Source organism: Megalobrama amblycephala, linkage group LG23, assembly GCF_018812025.1.
Source record: "Megalobrama amblycephala isolate DHTTF-2021 linkage group LG23, ASM1881202v1, whole genome shotgun sequence".
NCBI classification, from domain to species: domain Eukaryota; kingdom Metazoa; phylum Chordata; class Actinopteri; order Cypriniformes; family Xenocyprididae; genus Megalobrama; species Megalobrama amblycephala.
The window spans coordinates 14,895,876-14,913,364 of NC_063066.1; the positions used below are offsets into that span (position 1 = coordinate 14,895,876).

At 38.1% G+C, this 17,489-nt stretch overlaps 1 protein-coding gene across 1 annotated transcript in view; it reads left to right on the forward strand.

Moving 5' to 3' along the window:
- Positions 1–17,489, forward strand: part of tnmd (tenomodulin) — a 42,944-nt gene that overhangs the window by 10,409 nt on the left and 15,046 nt on the right. Inside the window, exon 3 of the mRNA XM_048176649.1 lies at positions 14,280–14,420. Within this exon, the coding sequence (XP_048032606.1) occupies positions 14,280–14,420 (141 nt within the window). The remainder of the gene's footprint in view (positions 1–14,279; positions 14,421–17,489) is intronic.

The following is a 17,489-nucleotide window of genomic DNA, read 5'->3' on the forward strand; positions in this document are numbered from 1 at the left end:
ATTGTGTGGTGCACATTCTTGATTCTTCTAATTTGTAAATAATGTTAGATGTCATTTCAGTCAAATGAATGAATAAGACAAAATAATATATATATATATATATATATATATATATATATATATATATATATATATATATATATATATATATATATATATATATACTATATTTATTTATTTATTTGACGTTCATTTCTCAACTGACCACCAGGGGCAACGTACTTGATCTCAGACACTAAATAAAATCAAGCAATAGGTGTGGCATCTCATCAAAACAGACAAATCGCTCCAGAAAACATGAATACACAAATAATAACTCATACTGTTACATGCATGCATGTTTGCATCCTAATAAGCTATATAAAAAGAGTCAAAATGCATAAAAAGCTTGATTAGCACAATATTGATTTAATTAAACATGCCAATCTTTTATCAAAAATGAGGTACACTGAATAGCACCAATGACCTTGCAGATATTTTCCACAAACTGCTGGAATGTGAAATGATTTTCATCAGCAACGTGGAGCTCATTCATCTACTAATGATACAGCCAAAGTCTGTAAGAAGAGTAAACACGAGGTGTTGATTCGCTCATGCACTACCTAGGTCTATAATTTTGCTCTCTGCTTATAGAGGCATTGACGGCAGACAGCGAAATCAAGTCAATTTAGCTCTTGAAAGAAAGTCATTTAAAAACCCTCAGACAGTGTCGCTATTTGCAGTAAACACAGATGTATTCCGCACGCCAAGGTTACAACTGAATACGGCTCTCCAGAAAGCTTGGCTGAGAGTATTAGCTTATTTTCAATAAGCTTTGAACGTGCTTTGAAACTTCTCATCATTTAATAACTGGGCATGTCATCTACAGATTTTAATGGGGCAAAATGACGAGACAATAAAAGATATCCGATTGCATTGGGAATGTGAAAAATAGCTGCATGCATGTATAATACATTACATGTGCTATATGTGATAAAGCGACATTCAGTGAGCCCTCTCCTTCCTTATCCACTTGAAATCCTCAGTAAGTGGAAAACTTTGTTTCCATTTACACACCAAAAGTTAAAGCAGAACTCAGTAAGATTTGCGAAACTCCCCCTACAGGTTCCTTCAGTGAATCACACTGTCGTAAATACTCCAAGCGCAGCTCTGGGCTACAACGACTACAACGCTCACCAGCGCAGTAGTTTTGCAAATACAGTACAAGAAATCTCGATGAGGTGGGTAATTTTCGAAATTGTCTTATAAAGTCATAATATATACATTGTTTTTGAATTACCGTAAAGCATTCTGTCACTCTTGCGTGAACGTGAACATGAGGCGAGATTGTGTCGGGTCTGTGCAGCTCAACTTGCAAGTGCTGTTTTTTGGCGTAGACGTGCCAGAGGGGTTTAGTGCATGCCTCAAACACACCACTACAAGTCAATTAAGCATCGTAAGGACTTAGAAAACTATTTATGAAGGTAAAAAAGTTACATAGTTCTGCTTTAACACCATTTTGCTGCTGTTAACTTCAAAGCCATCTCTGCATTGAGAACTTTTTTGTTGACACAATCCTCCATGCTCTGCATGATACCGGGAAAAACTAGCTGCCAATAGTGAGCCAATAGCGAGAAAGAAATGGAAGAGTACAAACACTTGATCATCAAGACTGGAGAGACTGGAGATGTTCTTAATACTCATTCAAGGAGGAATGTGACACATTATGCAAAGCATAGTCAATGCTTTTACTGAAAGATAAAACACACAAATGAAGGGGAAGAACATTTATGGATGCATCAGTCTGGTTGTGTGTTTGATCATTAAAGGGATAGTTCACCCAAAAATGAAAATTTGATGTTTATCTGCTTACCCCCAGAGCATCCAAGATGTAGGTGTCTTTGTTTCTTCAGTAGAACACAAATTATGATTTTTAACTCCAACCGTTGCCGTCTGTCAGTCAAATAATGCTAGTGGATGGGAACTTCTACAATAACAAATGAAAGCCAAATTAAACCCTGCGGCTTGTGACGACACATTGATGTCCTAAGACAAGAAACGATCAGTTTGTGAGAGAAACCGAACAGTATTTATATCATTTTTTACCTCTCATACACCACTATGTCCAACTGCATTTATCACTTGATTCGTGAGGTCTGATCGTGCTCTGACAACGGCAGTGATGTCTCGCTCTCATTGTATATGCGCGAGACATCACTGCCGCTGTCAGAGCGCGATCAGACCAAACGAATCGAGCGATGAATGCAGTTAGACATAGTGGTGTATTACAGGTAAAAAATGATATAAATACTGTTCGGTTTCTCACACAAACCGATCGTTTCGTGTCTTAAGACATCAATGTGTCGTCACAAGCCGCAGGGTTTAATTTGGATTTGTCTGTCGTGTTTTATTTACTCTTATAGTCCAAGTTCCCGCTGACTTGCATTATACCACTGACAGACGGCAGCGGTTGCAGTTAAAAATCATCATTTGTTTTCTACTGAAGAAACAAAGTCACCTACATCTTGGATGCGCTTGTGGTAAGCAGATAAACATAAAATTTTCATTTTTGGGTGAACTATCCCTTTAAGATCAAGTGATACATAGATAGCACTACATACATAGTTTTACTAAATACATACATCAAGAAGGAAATATGCCTTTAATTTTTCTAACGTTAACTACAGAAGCAGCAGAAATATCAGATTTGTGTCAAAATAATCTAAAAAATTATTTTATTTTTATTAATTTGTTATTTTTTACAAAATTTGAATGTACCAAATTATATCATTTGGCTGCTAATGAGAAGAGAAATGTAGCTTGGCTGAGGAGAACTATTAAAGGATTAGTTCACTTTGAAATGAAAATTAGCCCAAGATTTACTCACCCTCAAGCCATCCTAGGTGTATATGACTTTCTACTTTCTGATGAACATAATCGCAGAAATATTAATAAATATCCCGACGCATCCGAGCTTTATAATGGCAGTGATAGGGATCAATGAGTATGAGCAGAAGAAAGTGCCTCCATCCACATCCATCCATCCATTATAAATATGTGCTCCACACAGCTCCGGGGGGTTAATAAAGGCCTTCTGAAGCGAAGCGATGCGTTTGTGTTAAAAATATCCATATTTAAACAAGGTATGAAGTAAAATACGTAGCTTCCACCAGACCGCTTTGCGTATTAAAGTTACGAAGAAAGTGTAAACTGGAGTCACGTCAGTTACACTTTTTCCGTAAGTTGAATATGGAAGGCGTAGGATGTAGCGTAAGCTTTGTGAACTGCAACACTGTCTACACCAGATGTACTAGCTAAAAGCTGTCTACACTGAAAACGACAATCTGAACGTTGCAAAGCACTTGGACTACGTCGGAAATAGAACACAGAATCCGTTTACTGTCAGGAATTTGTCACGCCACATCCAATGTAGACAATATCATTGATTATAATGGGTTCTATTGTCTTTTGATGTGTCGCGTCGCACACGTCTGGTGTAGTCATGGTGCAAGAGTTTTACATGCATACGTTGAATATGGAAGGCAGCTCGTGCGGAAGCTAGATATTTTACTTCATAACTTGTTAAATATGGATTTTTTTTTTTTTTTTTTTTTTTTTAACAAACGCACCGCTTTGATTCAGAAGGCCTTTATTAACCCCCCGGAGGCATGTGGAGCACTTATTAATGATGGATGGATGTGGACAGAAGCACTTTCTTTACTCATTGATCCCTCTCACTGCCATTATAAAGCACAGATGCCTCAGGATATTTATTAATATTTCTGCAATTATGTTCATTAGAAAGAAAAAAGTCATATACATCTAGGATGGCTTGAGGGCGAGTAAAGCTTGGGCTAAATTCTTTAAGGAGCTGAAACTTTTTCATTTGGCCAATCAAAGCAGAGCAGGCTCACGGAAAGGAGGGATTTAGAGGGACTGATTCTTTCGACGGGTCGTTTGAGAATCACTGAAAAATGTGGTGAGGTGCAATGTATATTATGAGAAAATGAAAGTGTTTTTTGATGCATGTAAACCTATTGCAGGAGACCTCCTAAATAAAATTAGGTACCTTTCAAATAGCATAATAGGGACACGTTAAATTATGGTTACTATGCAAGAAATAAGGAAAAACACTGAAGTCCCAATCGGCTGGCTACATTAGGAGCTTAAGACAATAACTTGGAACCAATAACTTGACATTCTATCACAGGTTTTAGATTCTTATTCTGTCCACTACGAAGCTGATCCTTCGGATCACAACTTTTGGTGCATTTACATTTGAAGCTTTAGTGGGAAATCTTGGCAAGCATTCGTTCCCTTCTTTTTTATTTAGATCTATGTCTTGAGCTAAGCTTTAGAGACCAAAATAAACTGCTGCCCCTCCATTCACCCAAGGCAAAAGCACAGAGACTAGAATGTTGTTACTATGCGAGCGATACATGATGACTCCCATCACTGGGGCTTTGCAGCAGCAGTAATGCCTGAAAAACACTTTAAGAGCAGAGTGATTCTAAAGCTCTCTGGTCTCTACACTTGCCTCAGGTCTCCCTGCTTGCCACATTGCAGGATGGAGTGTCAGATAAGTAAAATTCTGCTTTCAAGACAAGAGCTTCTATGAGATCTGCTTTGAATGAAGCGATGCTTAAAAAATAAATGCTTTTAGGAGGGAAATTATGTTGTCCAAACACCATTTTCCATTATCACCCCCTAAAAATTCCAGGTTCTTCTGTCAGATTTTCAGTCATGCTGTTGTGCTGGCTACTCACAGCAGTTAATCTGCATTCACTATGCACCTTTTCATACAAATTAGAACTAAAATGGTCGTTCTCTAAAACCTCTAGTTTCTGGACCTTAGTCAATGGTTTTAAATGAAAACAGCTCCTTAATAGTTCTCCTCAGCCAAGCTACATTTCTCTTCTCATTAGCAGCTAATGCTGTTAATCAAATTATCCTGTGCATCTGAAAGCTTGAAAACACAAGAGTGTCTGCTCTCACAAGCAGTCTGAATGCCACTTAGCCACAGGGGTATTGAATGTCTTCAGTCAATTTAGTCATTTTTACCGAGTCTGAGTAACAATCAGGGTCATCATGTTCTCTCCCACTGCAGGAGAGGTTACTTCCTTTGTGGCTATATGGCTCTGAACCCAGTGCTTCAATGGGCATTTAGCTCTATATTTGCCATGCGGAATCTGTTATACATTCACAAAGATGTACCAGAGTGTGCCAGCATTTTGAACAGTGTTTGATGAATATTTCATGCGGTATCCTGTACCCTATTATGACGGAAGATTGGCCTGCATTCTTACACTGCGAAGACATTCAGAGGAACAATCAATTACAGGAATCACTGTGTGTTTTTCACTTGAATAGCAGTCACTCAAACCCCGCAAAGAAAAGAGAGAAAGGAGATGGGGGAAAAAGTGAGACTTCCCAGTATTCTTGGCAAAGGTCTTTTGTCACCTCTTGGAGGTTTTATTTATAAACTCCACACCAGTTGTTTCCACCCTTCAGCACAGAGATATCAATCACGGTTGTGAGCAGAAGCTTTGGAGTGTTGCATCACCCATTGTCCTGAAAATGTTCTTTCGTCCTGTTGAAAGGGCTTTAGTTTATTTCCTATGGGACAAATGATGGAAGCTTCAGAGCAAAAAACTTTGTTTTTTTGTTTTTTTTTTTTGCAAAGAATAACAATGTACCAAAACACATTAAAATATGCATGTTGATCTGTTTCGACCTATGGCTTCAACTTATGTAATGTCAAAATATAACAAAAACCACTTTCATGACTCTGAGATCACTTTTTAAGCCAGAGTTAACCCAACCAGAAGGGTATTAAATGGCACTTGCTTGTTGATTTTTAACAGATCATAAAAGCAAACAATGATTCAAAGTGTGACATCCCAGTCCCTGAGCCCGCTTTACAATTGCGTGCTGACTAGGGAGAAAATGCAATTGCTCCCAATGCTCCACGCCCCCCCCCCCCCCCTCCTGAATATAGCTCTATTACCCGCACAGTAGCTCAGATCAAAGTGATTTATTGCCAGTGAGAGCTCAAGTTGTTTAAGATGGCTAGTGCGATTAGTCATATATGCGCTAGCTCTGAAGAAAGGGACCGGGTTGCACCGACAAATTAAAAGCAGCTGCAGATGCGAGTCAACCACAGCAAGGTGGTCATACTTGGCAAACGATAGAGACTCGCAGGGGATCCGGGCAGAGAAAATGGGTCATTGCGCTCCGTTCGTGGAGAGGCCCTCGCCTGTGAAGGAATTCTCAGTGAACCTCTGGAGTATAAATATAGAGAAATGAGCTTGCAGCTCTCAAACAACTGAGCTGCTGAAATTCCTTCTCTATAATTGCTTGCAATTATGCATTTAAAATTCCTCTGAGAGTCCAGTTCTATAGTTATAAAGAGGCATTTTTATTCAATTGAACAAGTTACAGTGCCTTTCTTCTAAGATGTGAAGTATACCATATGAGTAATTACATTTGTATTGTCTGCATCAATGTACACAGCATTAAGAAATATGTTCTGCATTATTGCATCACTGTGCATCCACTAATGTGATTTGTACTGTGATGAGTGCCAGCCCACTCCCTATTGTTTATTATTTGTGGTGCACATTAAACGTAGCTAGTTATAGATGAGCAGTGATTTATATCCCTTCTGTTCTGCATCCAAAATGTCCACAAGGGAGCTGACTTCTATTTTTAATAGTTCGTTGTGGCTTCGGGTGAAGCCCGAGTTGATTTTAACTCTGCTGTTGACAGAGTTATTATAAGAGCTAAACGAGGCACAAAAGAGCCTTAAAAAACAAGATGCTCTTGGCCTCTGTTCCTTATGTAAACAGCTGTAATTAACATACCATAATAACAACCCCGTGTATTTTCATGGCATGTTTTCTAAAATCTCAACTGAGGTAGCCATTATTTTCAGATGTGCTTTTGATGCTGGGCCTTTCATTTTAACAAACAAGACCTTTGTGGATTAGCGTTGCTGCTAGGCTACAAAGATATTGAGACCTTCCAATTTAGCCAGAATGTAGACCAACTTTTGGAGGTATTCCTAGGGTTATTTTGGAAGTATTCTTAAAGGGTTAGTTCACCCAAAAATGAAATTTCTCTCATTAATTACTCTCCCTAATGTCGTTCCAAACCAGCAAGACATTCATTCACCTTCAGAACACCATTTAAGATATTTTTGATGAAATCCGAGAGTTTTTTTATCTCCTATAGAAAGCAACGAAATTACCACATTCAAGGTCCAGAGAAGTAGTAAAAACATCATTACAATAGTCAACGTGACTACAGTGGTTCAACCTTAATTTTATGAAGCGATGAGAATACTTTTTGTGCGCAAAAACAAAACAAAAATAATGACTTTATTTAACAATTTGAACTGTTGTCATACGTAGTGAACTCAGTGCAGGCTTTCGTGTTCTGTGTCTGAACGGCGACTCATTATTGGCCAGCTCCTGCGTCAGCATCACACGCATGTGTCGTGCTGCTCACGTGTACAGTGTCGGCCAATACTGAGCCGGCGTTTGGACGTAAACACGGAAGCCTGCACTGTTCACCAAGTCAAATGTGTATGACAACAGTTCACGCTGTTAAATAAAGTCGTTATTTTTGTTTTGTTTGTGCACACAAAAAGTATTCTCGTCGCTTCATAACATTAAGGTTGAACCACTGGAGTCACGTTGACTATTATAACAATGTCTTTACTACTTCTTTGGACCTTGAATGTTGTAATTTCGTTGCTTTCCATGGGAGATAAAAAACCTCTTGGATTTCATCAAAAATATCTTAATTTGTGTTCTGAAGATGAACAAAGATACGGGTTTAGAAACGACATGAGGGTGAGTAATTAATGACAGAAATTTAATTTTTGGGTGAACTAACCCTTTAAGATCATAAAGTATAACCTGACAAAGAAAGTGGATGGTGCTCCTTGAGGAATAAATGTCACCTGTTAGCTAGTGACCATCGTTTTCCCCATTTTTAAAATAGTAAGCTGTCGAGAAAGCAACTGCTTGTCTTCATCAGACATCTCCAGATGCTGTACTAAATGCATCTGGCGGCCCTGAAAGCATTCCCTTCAAATTTATCTTAACTGTAATGGTCATACAGCCTTGTCATCGGTGTCTGCTTTTATAATACCTTTGTCTCAGAACAGCAAAAAAATAAAAATAAAAAAATCATATTTGCCTTCGTCCTCAAACCAAACACAAACATAGTGAGCGGCCTGTGTCTAATACCTGATACCTGAGGCTTTTGAAAGGAGAAATGGAACAGGAAAACCATTTGCATTTCATAGAGATGAACCTGTGATGGAAATGAACCTGCTGTTATCTGCACCATTCAGGGTAGATAAAATGAAGTCAGACCAGATCAGGGCGGTAATGAAGAGCCCATCAATGGGCGAATTGTTATCTTTAGCGCACGTTGAAATGAGAATATCATTTAATTCCTAGAATAATAACTACACAGTAGCTCACACAGTGGCTTTTGACATGCATTGAGCACATGTGAATGCCATCTGCACCGCTCTCTCTAACTGATCTGGAGAAGTTATTTCCTGAGGGGATCTTCATTTTACAGCAATATACCCTGGAGTTTTTTTTTATTCTTTCTTTCTTTCTTTAGGGTGTCTCATTTTTTAGAGAATCCAGCTTTCATTATAGCTCATACACTAGTGTCTCTTCATCTTTTCTATGAGATGAAAGCCAAGCTGTCGATTTAATGAAGGGCGTCTTTAATTTTCCTAAAGGCTTAAGAAACCAAAGGAAGATGTAAAAATGGCAGTGTTGCTGTGGGGGCTGTTGTGACAGTTGCAGCTGTGTTCGTTTTGAATCTGTAAGGAAAATGCTACTTCTTTTTCACCCTCCCCTCCAAAAAAAAAAAAAGAATGTGGAAAAAAGAGATAGGGAAGATAGGGGAAAAAAACTCATAACATTTCAGAGGGGAGCTCAACCCTGGGGAGGAATTTGCTCTGCTCATGTGACTACCCATGTGAATAGTAGTTGTTAAATCATCATTTGCGGGTGTGCAGGAAGCATGTGGAGAGCAGGGTTGCTGGAGAGAAGCAGAGGAGAGCAGACGACCGCACACCCTGCAGGTAATTCACGTACTGCAACCAAACCAGAACTATATCTACAGATGTACTCACACGTTCGGCGTGCTATATTTCAGTGCCGACTGAAAGCCAGTTAGTGTTTGTTTTGTTGACAGATGCCAGCCCTCGAGTCTGATGGATTTTTTTTTTACTCACTTTGTACACCTAGAACACGAAACCCAAAATGCACAGAAATAAAATAGCAATTCTGAGAGGAATACAGATATTCTTGAGGCACACGCTAAAAACAACTCAATTACCCGAGTTTATCACACTCCTTCACAGACAGGCTAGCAACATGGCGGTGCTACTGACCCTGGTACGTCTCAGGTCTTCTTCTCAGCAGGGTAAGGACACAAGTGAAGTCATCGTCTCACTTTTGAATGACAGCCATCACGTTGCACTCTGACGGGCAGTCATATCTCTAGGCCCTTAAGGACAACAAGGGGACACGCTGTCATGAGCATACTAGCCTTTCTCCTCCACTCACCTGTGACAGTGTCTGGACGACCTTTAACGCACGTCCTCAGGGGACCAGTAGGGCACGATGATGCAAAACACTCTCAGACTTCATTGGCTTCCTTGTCTGTTAGTAATTCTCCTCGGGGTGGGTCTCTCCTGCGAGTCTCTGTATGCTGGACGACGAGAGCCACCTTAGAGATCAGACACGCAGCAGATGAAAATATGTAAACAAGAGAACTCTGAAAACTTCTCCACATGTTATCTATCATGAGTACCTGAAGTATATTGAAGCCAGGTGGCATCACTGAGAAGCAGATTACTTGGTAATCTACTTGAATTCTCAATGCGTAGAGTGTCAGAAGTCTGAAAAGCTCCTGTGGTAGCCACATGACATTTCTGCACAAATGTAAACAAAATTCTGTGCTTCTCAAATGCCTCTTTTATAAAGTAATGAGTTTGGCAGGAATTGAGAGCTCAAGGCCTAGGCACTAGGGACGATTTTAACAATATATCATGAGCAGACCCTGAACTTGCCAGTACATTCTTATGATCTCCAAGGGATACAATATTACATTCTCTCTCTCCTGTAATACAGCTTTTTTTTTTCTGTTTTGAGACCAACTAAGCGAATCAATATTGTGGGCAAAAATGTCTAGGAAATAGTAACATGAAGCACAAGACGAGTTGAAATTTATTTTAAAAATAGACCTGTCAATCAATTTAAAATATATAATTGAATTAATTACATGACATTCCAGTTAATGAACCACAAGATTTTAAGTCATCACTTAAAATTAATCCAGCATGGAAACCTACATATCTTAATTTAATTTGTCTACCCAACAGCTGTTGTTTCTACTGAAGAACAGATCTTGAAACTTCTGAAATCAAAAATAAATTTGATTAGTGAATAATTTTTTGTAACTGATTGCACAAATATAAGAGTATCACTACATGTGGAGGGCCTTTGAGAATCACTGGCAAATATAAATATTTACTGAGAAAAGCCCTAAAGTTAAGATAGTTCAAATACATGAGATGATTGAGGCAAATGGAAGCATTGCATATACATTACAGAAATCATATTATTTGTTGTATTTCTATTTGATTAAACAGAAGTCTGAATTTACGTACATGTCAGATCAGGGAGCATGATTAATTGCATTAATTTGATTTATTTATTTTATCGTATGCATTTATGTAATTAAATCACATTAAATTACCATCTTACACTGATATGCCTATTTAAGACTGTTATTTAATGGCCTGGTTTCACAGACAGGACTTAGCCTAAGCCAGTGTTAAGCCTTAGTTCAATTAGGATATTTAAGTAGCTTTTATAAAAACATTACTGGAGTGCATCTTGAGACAAATCAATGGTACTGACATATTTTAAGATCTGTCAGTACAAGTTACTTTCAGTTACAACAGCTCAAACATGCATTTTAGTCTAGGACTGGCTTAAGCCTTGTCTGTGAAACCGGGGATATATTTATTAATATTGTAATAATATCACCTCCATTTGCAATACTTGTTGTGTGAAAACTCTGGCATGACAATGGATAAATCATATATTTAAACCTGCAAGGCAATAGCACTGTAGGCTTACTGAGTGTTTGAAATTTGAAAAAGCAAACATTGTATCACGCAAATCAGTGATCTACTCAAGGTATCTTCATGATGGAGTGCTAATGAAAACATTTCTCCTTGTGTTTCGCCATGAATCCCAGTACTCTGCTGTAGTGCTGAGAGCAAATTTACTTTTATTATCATTATTTCACAGCAATATCTAGACTCTTTTGTCATCTATTCAGGTAACTATGGATTCAACAAAGCACGGAGTAGGCAAAAATATTAGTCAAGTTAAATATGCTCAAGGGGAAGGTCTTGTGAAGTTTGTCATAAAACAGGAGAGCAATAACAACAAAAAAGGGAAGGGGGTTTAAAAAGCTCTGTGATTTTTAATCAATAAGAACGCCTGCAGAAGCTTCAAGCTAGATTGACACCGACAAGGTCCTTCACAGGACACCCAGTTCATTAACTCTTCATCATGTTCTTAAAGAGATAGCGCCCCCAAAAATGAAAACTGTCACTCAGTACTCACCGTCATGTCGTTCCAAACCCGTATGACTTTCTTTCTTCTATGGAAAACAAAAGGAGAATTTCTGAAAAATATCTCAACTGCTCATTTCCATACAATGAAAATGAATGGCAACTGAGGCTATTACATTTCAAAAAGAATGCAAAAGTACCTATAAATATAACAATAGTGATCCATATGACTCATGCACTATGCACACTGTATTCCAATCAGTTCTGCTATAACCACACTCACATGCTACATAACTTCTTCTTTGAATATGGATGAATACAAATTCAGATCTGAGCAGAAGTTACTTTCAAGCTAATTTCAAAACATTACTCTCCACAACAGTCGATATTAAATGATGTGTTTACTGCTCTATGCCAGTGGTTCTCAAACCTGTCCTGGGGACCCCCCACCACTGCACATTTTGCATGTCACCCTCATCTAACACACCCGATTCAAGTCATCAGCTAATTAGTAGAGACTGCATGAGTTGAATTGGGTGTGTTAGATGAGGGAGACATGCAAAATGTGCAATGGTGGTGGGGCCCCAGGACAGGTTTGAGAACCACTGCTCTATGCTACACTGCATAAAACACTTTAATAATCAGAAAATGCGTTGATTTGTGACATTAATCTTAATGTAGTATTATATTTGTACGCATGCATCTTTTGCCTTACATCTAAGCATAACATATTACTCAGAAATGCTACTGAGACAGATGAGGGTGAGCTCAGCAGTGTAATTTCTCATCATAACACAACACACACATAAATATTAATAGCAGGGTTTTTGGCTGGTGGGCATGAATCATTTTTGTAGACAGAGAGGAGCCACCCATGCATGCTCAAAAACAGCATTTAAGAAAATGCTGAGATAAACAGCAGCACGGCTAGGCCTGGCAACAGAAGAAAGCCATATACGTGTAATGCTTCCCCAGACAATCAGACGAATCAGACAATTGTTGAGTCTAACAGAAAGCATACGTATGGCAACTAAGGGCAACTGCCAGAACGTATCCATTAATAGAGGTTATAGCACGCTGCCCGTCAAGCCTGAGCAAACGTCTGCACTGACTGGCTTTGATAAAGGCATGAATCTTGGACAGTTTCATAAAGTGCATTCATATTAAAGAGTTAGTTCACGCAAATATAAAAATTCTGTCATCATTTACTCACCCTCATGTCGTTCCAAACCTGTAAGACTTACTGTACTTCTTCTGTGCAACATAAAAGAACATATTATGAAAAAATGTTTAAACGGTTTTTGTCCATTCAATAAAAGTCAGTGGGGTCTAAAATAATCCTCGACCGCACTGAAAAAACAAAAAAATCAATACATCTTCTTTTGAGAAGCAATTAAGAGGCAATGAGCACTGCATCAAAATTCCTAGATACAGCATCATCTTGTGGACACTTAAAAATAATGGCATTGCATTATATAATACAAACTACCAAAACTAATGTTTTCCTGCTTCATACATCCACTAAAAAGTATTGACATAAGCAGACTAAAAGTAATTATTTAGAAAAAAATGTCTCACAAGTGAATTTAGGTCTGTACAGAGCCCCTAAAGCAGGGCTATTCAATTAAAGATTTAGTTCACCCAAAAATGAAATCTCTGTCATTAATTACTCACCCTCATGTCGTTCCACACTGGTAACACTTTCTATGAAGACCATGCTTATAATGAATTATAGCCACATTTATACTTATTTACAAGTAAGTATTACTATACTATAAATATATGTATAAAGACTCATTAAGACCTATACTGCATTATAAGAACAGTTATGGTTGCATTTATATTTTTTTTAAATGTATTTATAAGCCATGAATTTGCTTTTTCAATGCACATGGTCATAATGCATTATAAATTGATTTATAAATGATCAAGTATAAAATAGTTCCAGAGACACTTGTACTAATTAACTTTGGACCATTTTTATATTTTGCACAAAGTAATAAACTACTAAAAACAAACATACATAATCTAATAATACAATTTCAGATCTGAGCAGAAGTTACTTTCAAGCTAATTTCAATACATTACACTCTCCACAACAGTCGATATTAAATGACGTGTTTACTGCTCTATGCTACACTGCATAAAACACTTTAATAATCCGAAATATGTGTTGATTTGTGACAGTAATCTTAATGTAGTATTATATTTGTGCGTGTGTGTGGATAGAACCAAGCCAGGTCTGGAACCAGGTTCGCTATTTGAATACCACTGCCCTAAAGGGAAAAAAAAACTGAGAAGGGAGGGAAAAAAATATTTTGCAAAAACTTTTGCATTCCAATGAGTTTCTCAAAAAACTCAAAAACCAAAGTTTTGCGAGGGAATGCAAAGTTTCTCGGGGGAATGCAAAACATTTGCGAGAGAAAGCAAAAGCATTGACATTTAATTTTTCCTCCAATCTCATATTTTTTCCATCACCATGTCCCTTTAGGGGCTCTGTAGCTCTGAGAAGAGCTCTAGCATCATTTGTTTGCAGATGTCACTTGATATTTTATCTCATGCAATAAACTCCATTTACTGTAGTTCTGAATGGGACATGGCATTGCTGCAGACTGGATATTGTAGTGTCACTGTGTTTTTAATTCTGCATGTTGAATTGTATGTGTCTGAACAGGTATATGACCATCATTATAAAGCTGTGCTGGATGGAATGGAGACTGAGAGCATGATGGAAATCCATCCAGCTCAACGCATCGAGATCTTCAGGATGGGAAATGGCACCGACGAGGTCCTGGAGGTGCATGACTTCAAAAACGTAAGGGTTTATGACATACAAGTGAAATATTTTCATTGTGATGTGATAGATTCAGCTCACATTCCTGCAATCTGAGTCTCAGCCGAGGAACTGCTGTCAAAATACAGACAGAGCGTTTTTCTTTTTCTCTCAGACTGATGATATTGAATCTCTGAAAAGCACTGTGCTAAGCAAAAGCAAACTGGCAGCGATGACAACTCACATCAGCATTCAGACACACTTGTTGCTGGCCCCATCTTCTTTCTAAATTACTATGGTCAGTGGAGCAAAGCCACAAAAGAGATTAGTTTCATTCAAGGCATTGCCATGGGAAACCAGAAAACAAGTGAATAGGTAAAATCATTCAAATCACATGTTGATATAAATGAAAGGGGAGTTTGAGCACCGAGCCCTCTTTGGCACTTCTTGCAACTTCTGGCTTAGGGCAGACTTTGGAATTGATTTTTGTGAAGGAGGGATGTTGCAAGTCATTACACACACTAAAACTACAAACCATCTCCACAGAGCCTGAAGGCTACAACCCATGAATGGAAATGCAGTGGTAATGCCAACAGAAACACAAGAAAAATCCTTTCTCTATTGTTTTAGTCAAGTTCTCAGAGTGTCCTCCAGAAACGTACAAGTAATAATGAGAATTCCACAACAGCAGCTTACAGGGAAAGCCAAGGAGACACATCGCATAGACTGTGTTATGAACCAATAGCTATAAAGTGTCCTTCAGCTTGAGAAAAAGCAATGATCCAACAATGATATTTTACTGCAATGTACCAGTGAATTTCCATAACTTTTTTTGTCCAGGAATAACTGCATATACACCTTTGTATGGAAGCTTGTTTCAACCACAGAACAAACAAAAAAAAAAAAAAGAAAGAAAAGATAATTGCAACTTTATATCTCACAATTGTGAGTTTCTCAGAATTGCGTGATATAAAGTCGCAACTGCGAGTTATAAAGTCAGAATTGTGAGTTAAAAAACAGAATTTGACTTTATACCTCACAATTATGAGGTATACCACTGAATAAAAAATAAAAAGGGTAATTGCGACTTTTTATCTCACAATACTGACTTTTTTTTCTCAGAATTGCGTGATATAAACTTGCAATTGCGAGTTATAACGTCAGAATTGTTAGATATAAATGCCGCAATTCTGAGAAAAAAAATCAGTCTTTTTTCCCCTCAGAATTGCATGATATAAACTCGCAATTGCGAGTTATAAAGTCAGAATTGTGAGATATACAGTGGGTACGGAAAGTATTCAGACCCCCTTAAATTTTTCACTCTTTGTTATATTGCAGCCATTTGCTAAAATCATTTAAGTTCATTTTTTTTTCTCATTAATGTACACACAGCACGCCATATTGACAGAAAAACACAGAATTGTTGACATTTTTGCAGATTTATTAAAAAAGAAAAACTGAAATATCACATGGTCCTAAGTATTCAGACCCTTTGCTCAGTATTTAGTAGAAGCCATGACTCTATTTGGGAAAGATGCAACAAGTTTTTCACACCTGGATTTGGGGATCCTCTGCCATTCCTCCTTGCAGATACTCTCCAGTTCTATCAGGTTGGATGGTAAACGTTGGTGGACAGCCAACAGGTGGACAGGTCCTGAGCACTCTGGAGAAGGTTTTCGTCCAGGATATCCCTGTACTTGGCCGCATTCATCTTTCCCTCGATTGCAACCAGTCGTCCTGTCCCTGCAGCTGAAAAACACCCCCACAGCATGATGCTGCCACCACCATGCTTCACTGTTGAGACTGTATTGGAGAGGTGATGAGCAGTGCCTGGTTTTCTCCACACATACCGCTTAGAATTAAGGCCAAAAAGTTCTATCTTGGTCTCATCAGACCAGAGAATCTTATTTCTCACCATCTTGGCAAACTCCATGCGGGCTTTCATGTGTCTTGCACCTTGGAGAGGCTTCCGTCTGGCCACTCTGCCATAAAGCCCCGACTGGTAGAGGGCTGCAGTGATGGTTGACTTTCTACAACTTTCTCCCATCTCCCGACTGCATCTCTGGAGCTCAGCCACAGTGATCTTTGGGTTCTTCTTTACCTCAGTTTGGCCGGACGGCCAGCTCTAGGAAGGGTTCTGGTCATCCCAAACGTTTTCCATTTAAGGATTATGGAGGCCACTGTGCTCTTAGGAACCTTAAGTGCAGCAGAATTTTTTTTGTAACCTTGGCCAGATTTGTGCCTTGCCACAATTCTGTCTCTGAGCTCTTCAGGCAGTTCCTTTGACCTCATGACTCTCATTTGCTCTGACATGCACTGTGAGCTGTAAGGTCTTATATAGACAGGTGTGTGGCTTTCCTAATCAAGTCCAATCTTTCCGTACCCACTGTAAATGGCCAATTCTTTTTTCCCTCAGAATTGCGGCATTTATATCTCACAATTATGACTTTAGTTCTTTATTCTTAATTGCAATTCTTAACTTGCAATAAGATCACGCAAGATCAAGATTAACTTGCAGTTTATATCACGCAATTCTGAGAAAAAAAGTCAGAATTGTGAGATAAAAAGTTGCAATTACCCTTTTTATTTTTTATTCAGTGGTGAATACAATCTTCCATATCACACAACGGAGCTTTTGGTCAGTAAGATTTTTTAAAAAGTATTTAATATTCAGCAAGCAAATTGAGCAAATGTGACAGTAAAGAATTTTGTATTGCCACAACACATCACATTTCTATTTCAAATAAATTGCTGTTCTAAAATGCTGTTCTTTTAAAAAATTATATTCACTAAAGGAACCTGAAAAAAAAGTATCCCAGTTTCCACAAAAATTAAGCAACACAACTGTTTTCAACTAATAAGAAAAATCAGCATATTAGAATGATTTCTGAAGGATCATGTGACACTGAAGACTGGAGTTATGCTGTATTTTTTATATTTTGCTATATTTTTGATCAAATAAACGCAGTCTTACTGACCATATTTCAAAAACATTTAAAAATCGTACAGACGCTACATTTTAAATGGTGTATGTATACACGATTCTATAACTCAACAATTGCACAACTTTGATTCTTGTAATTTGAATTTGTCAGTGTGACAGGGTAACAG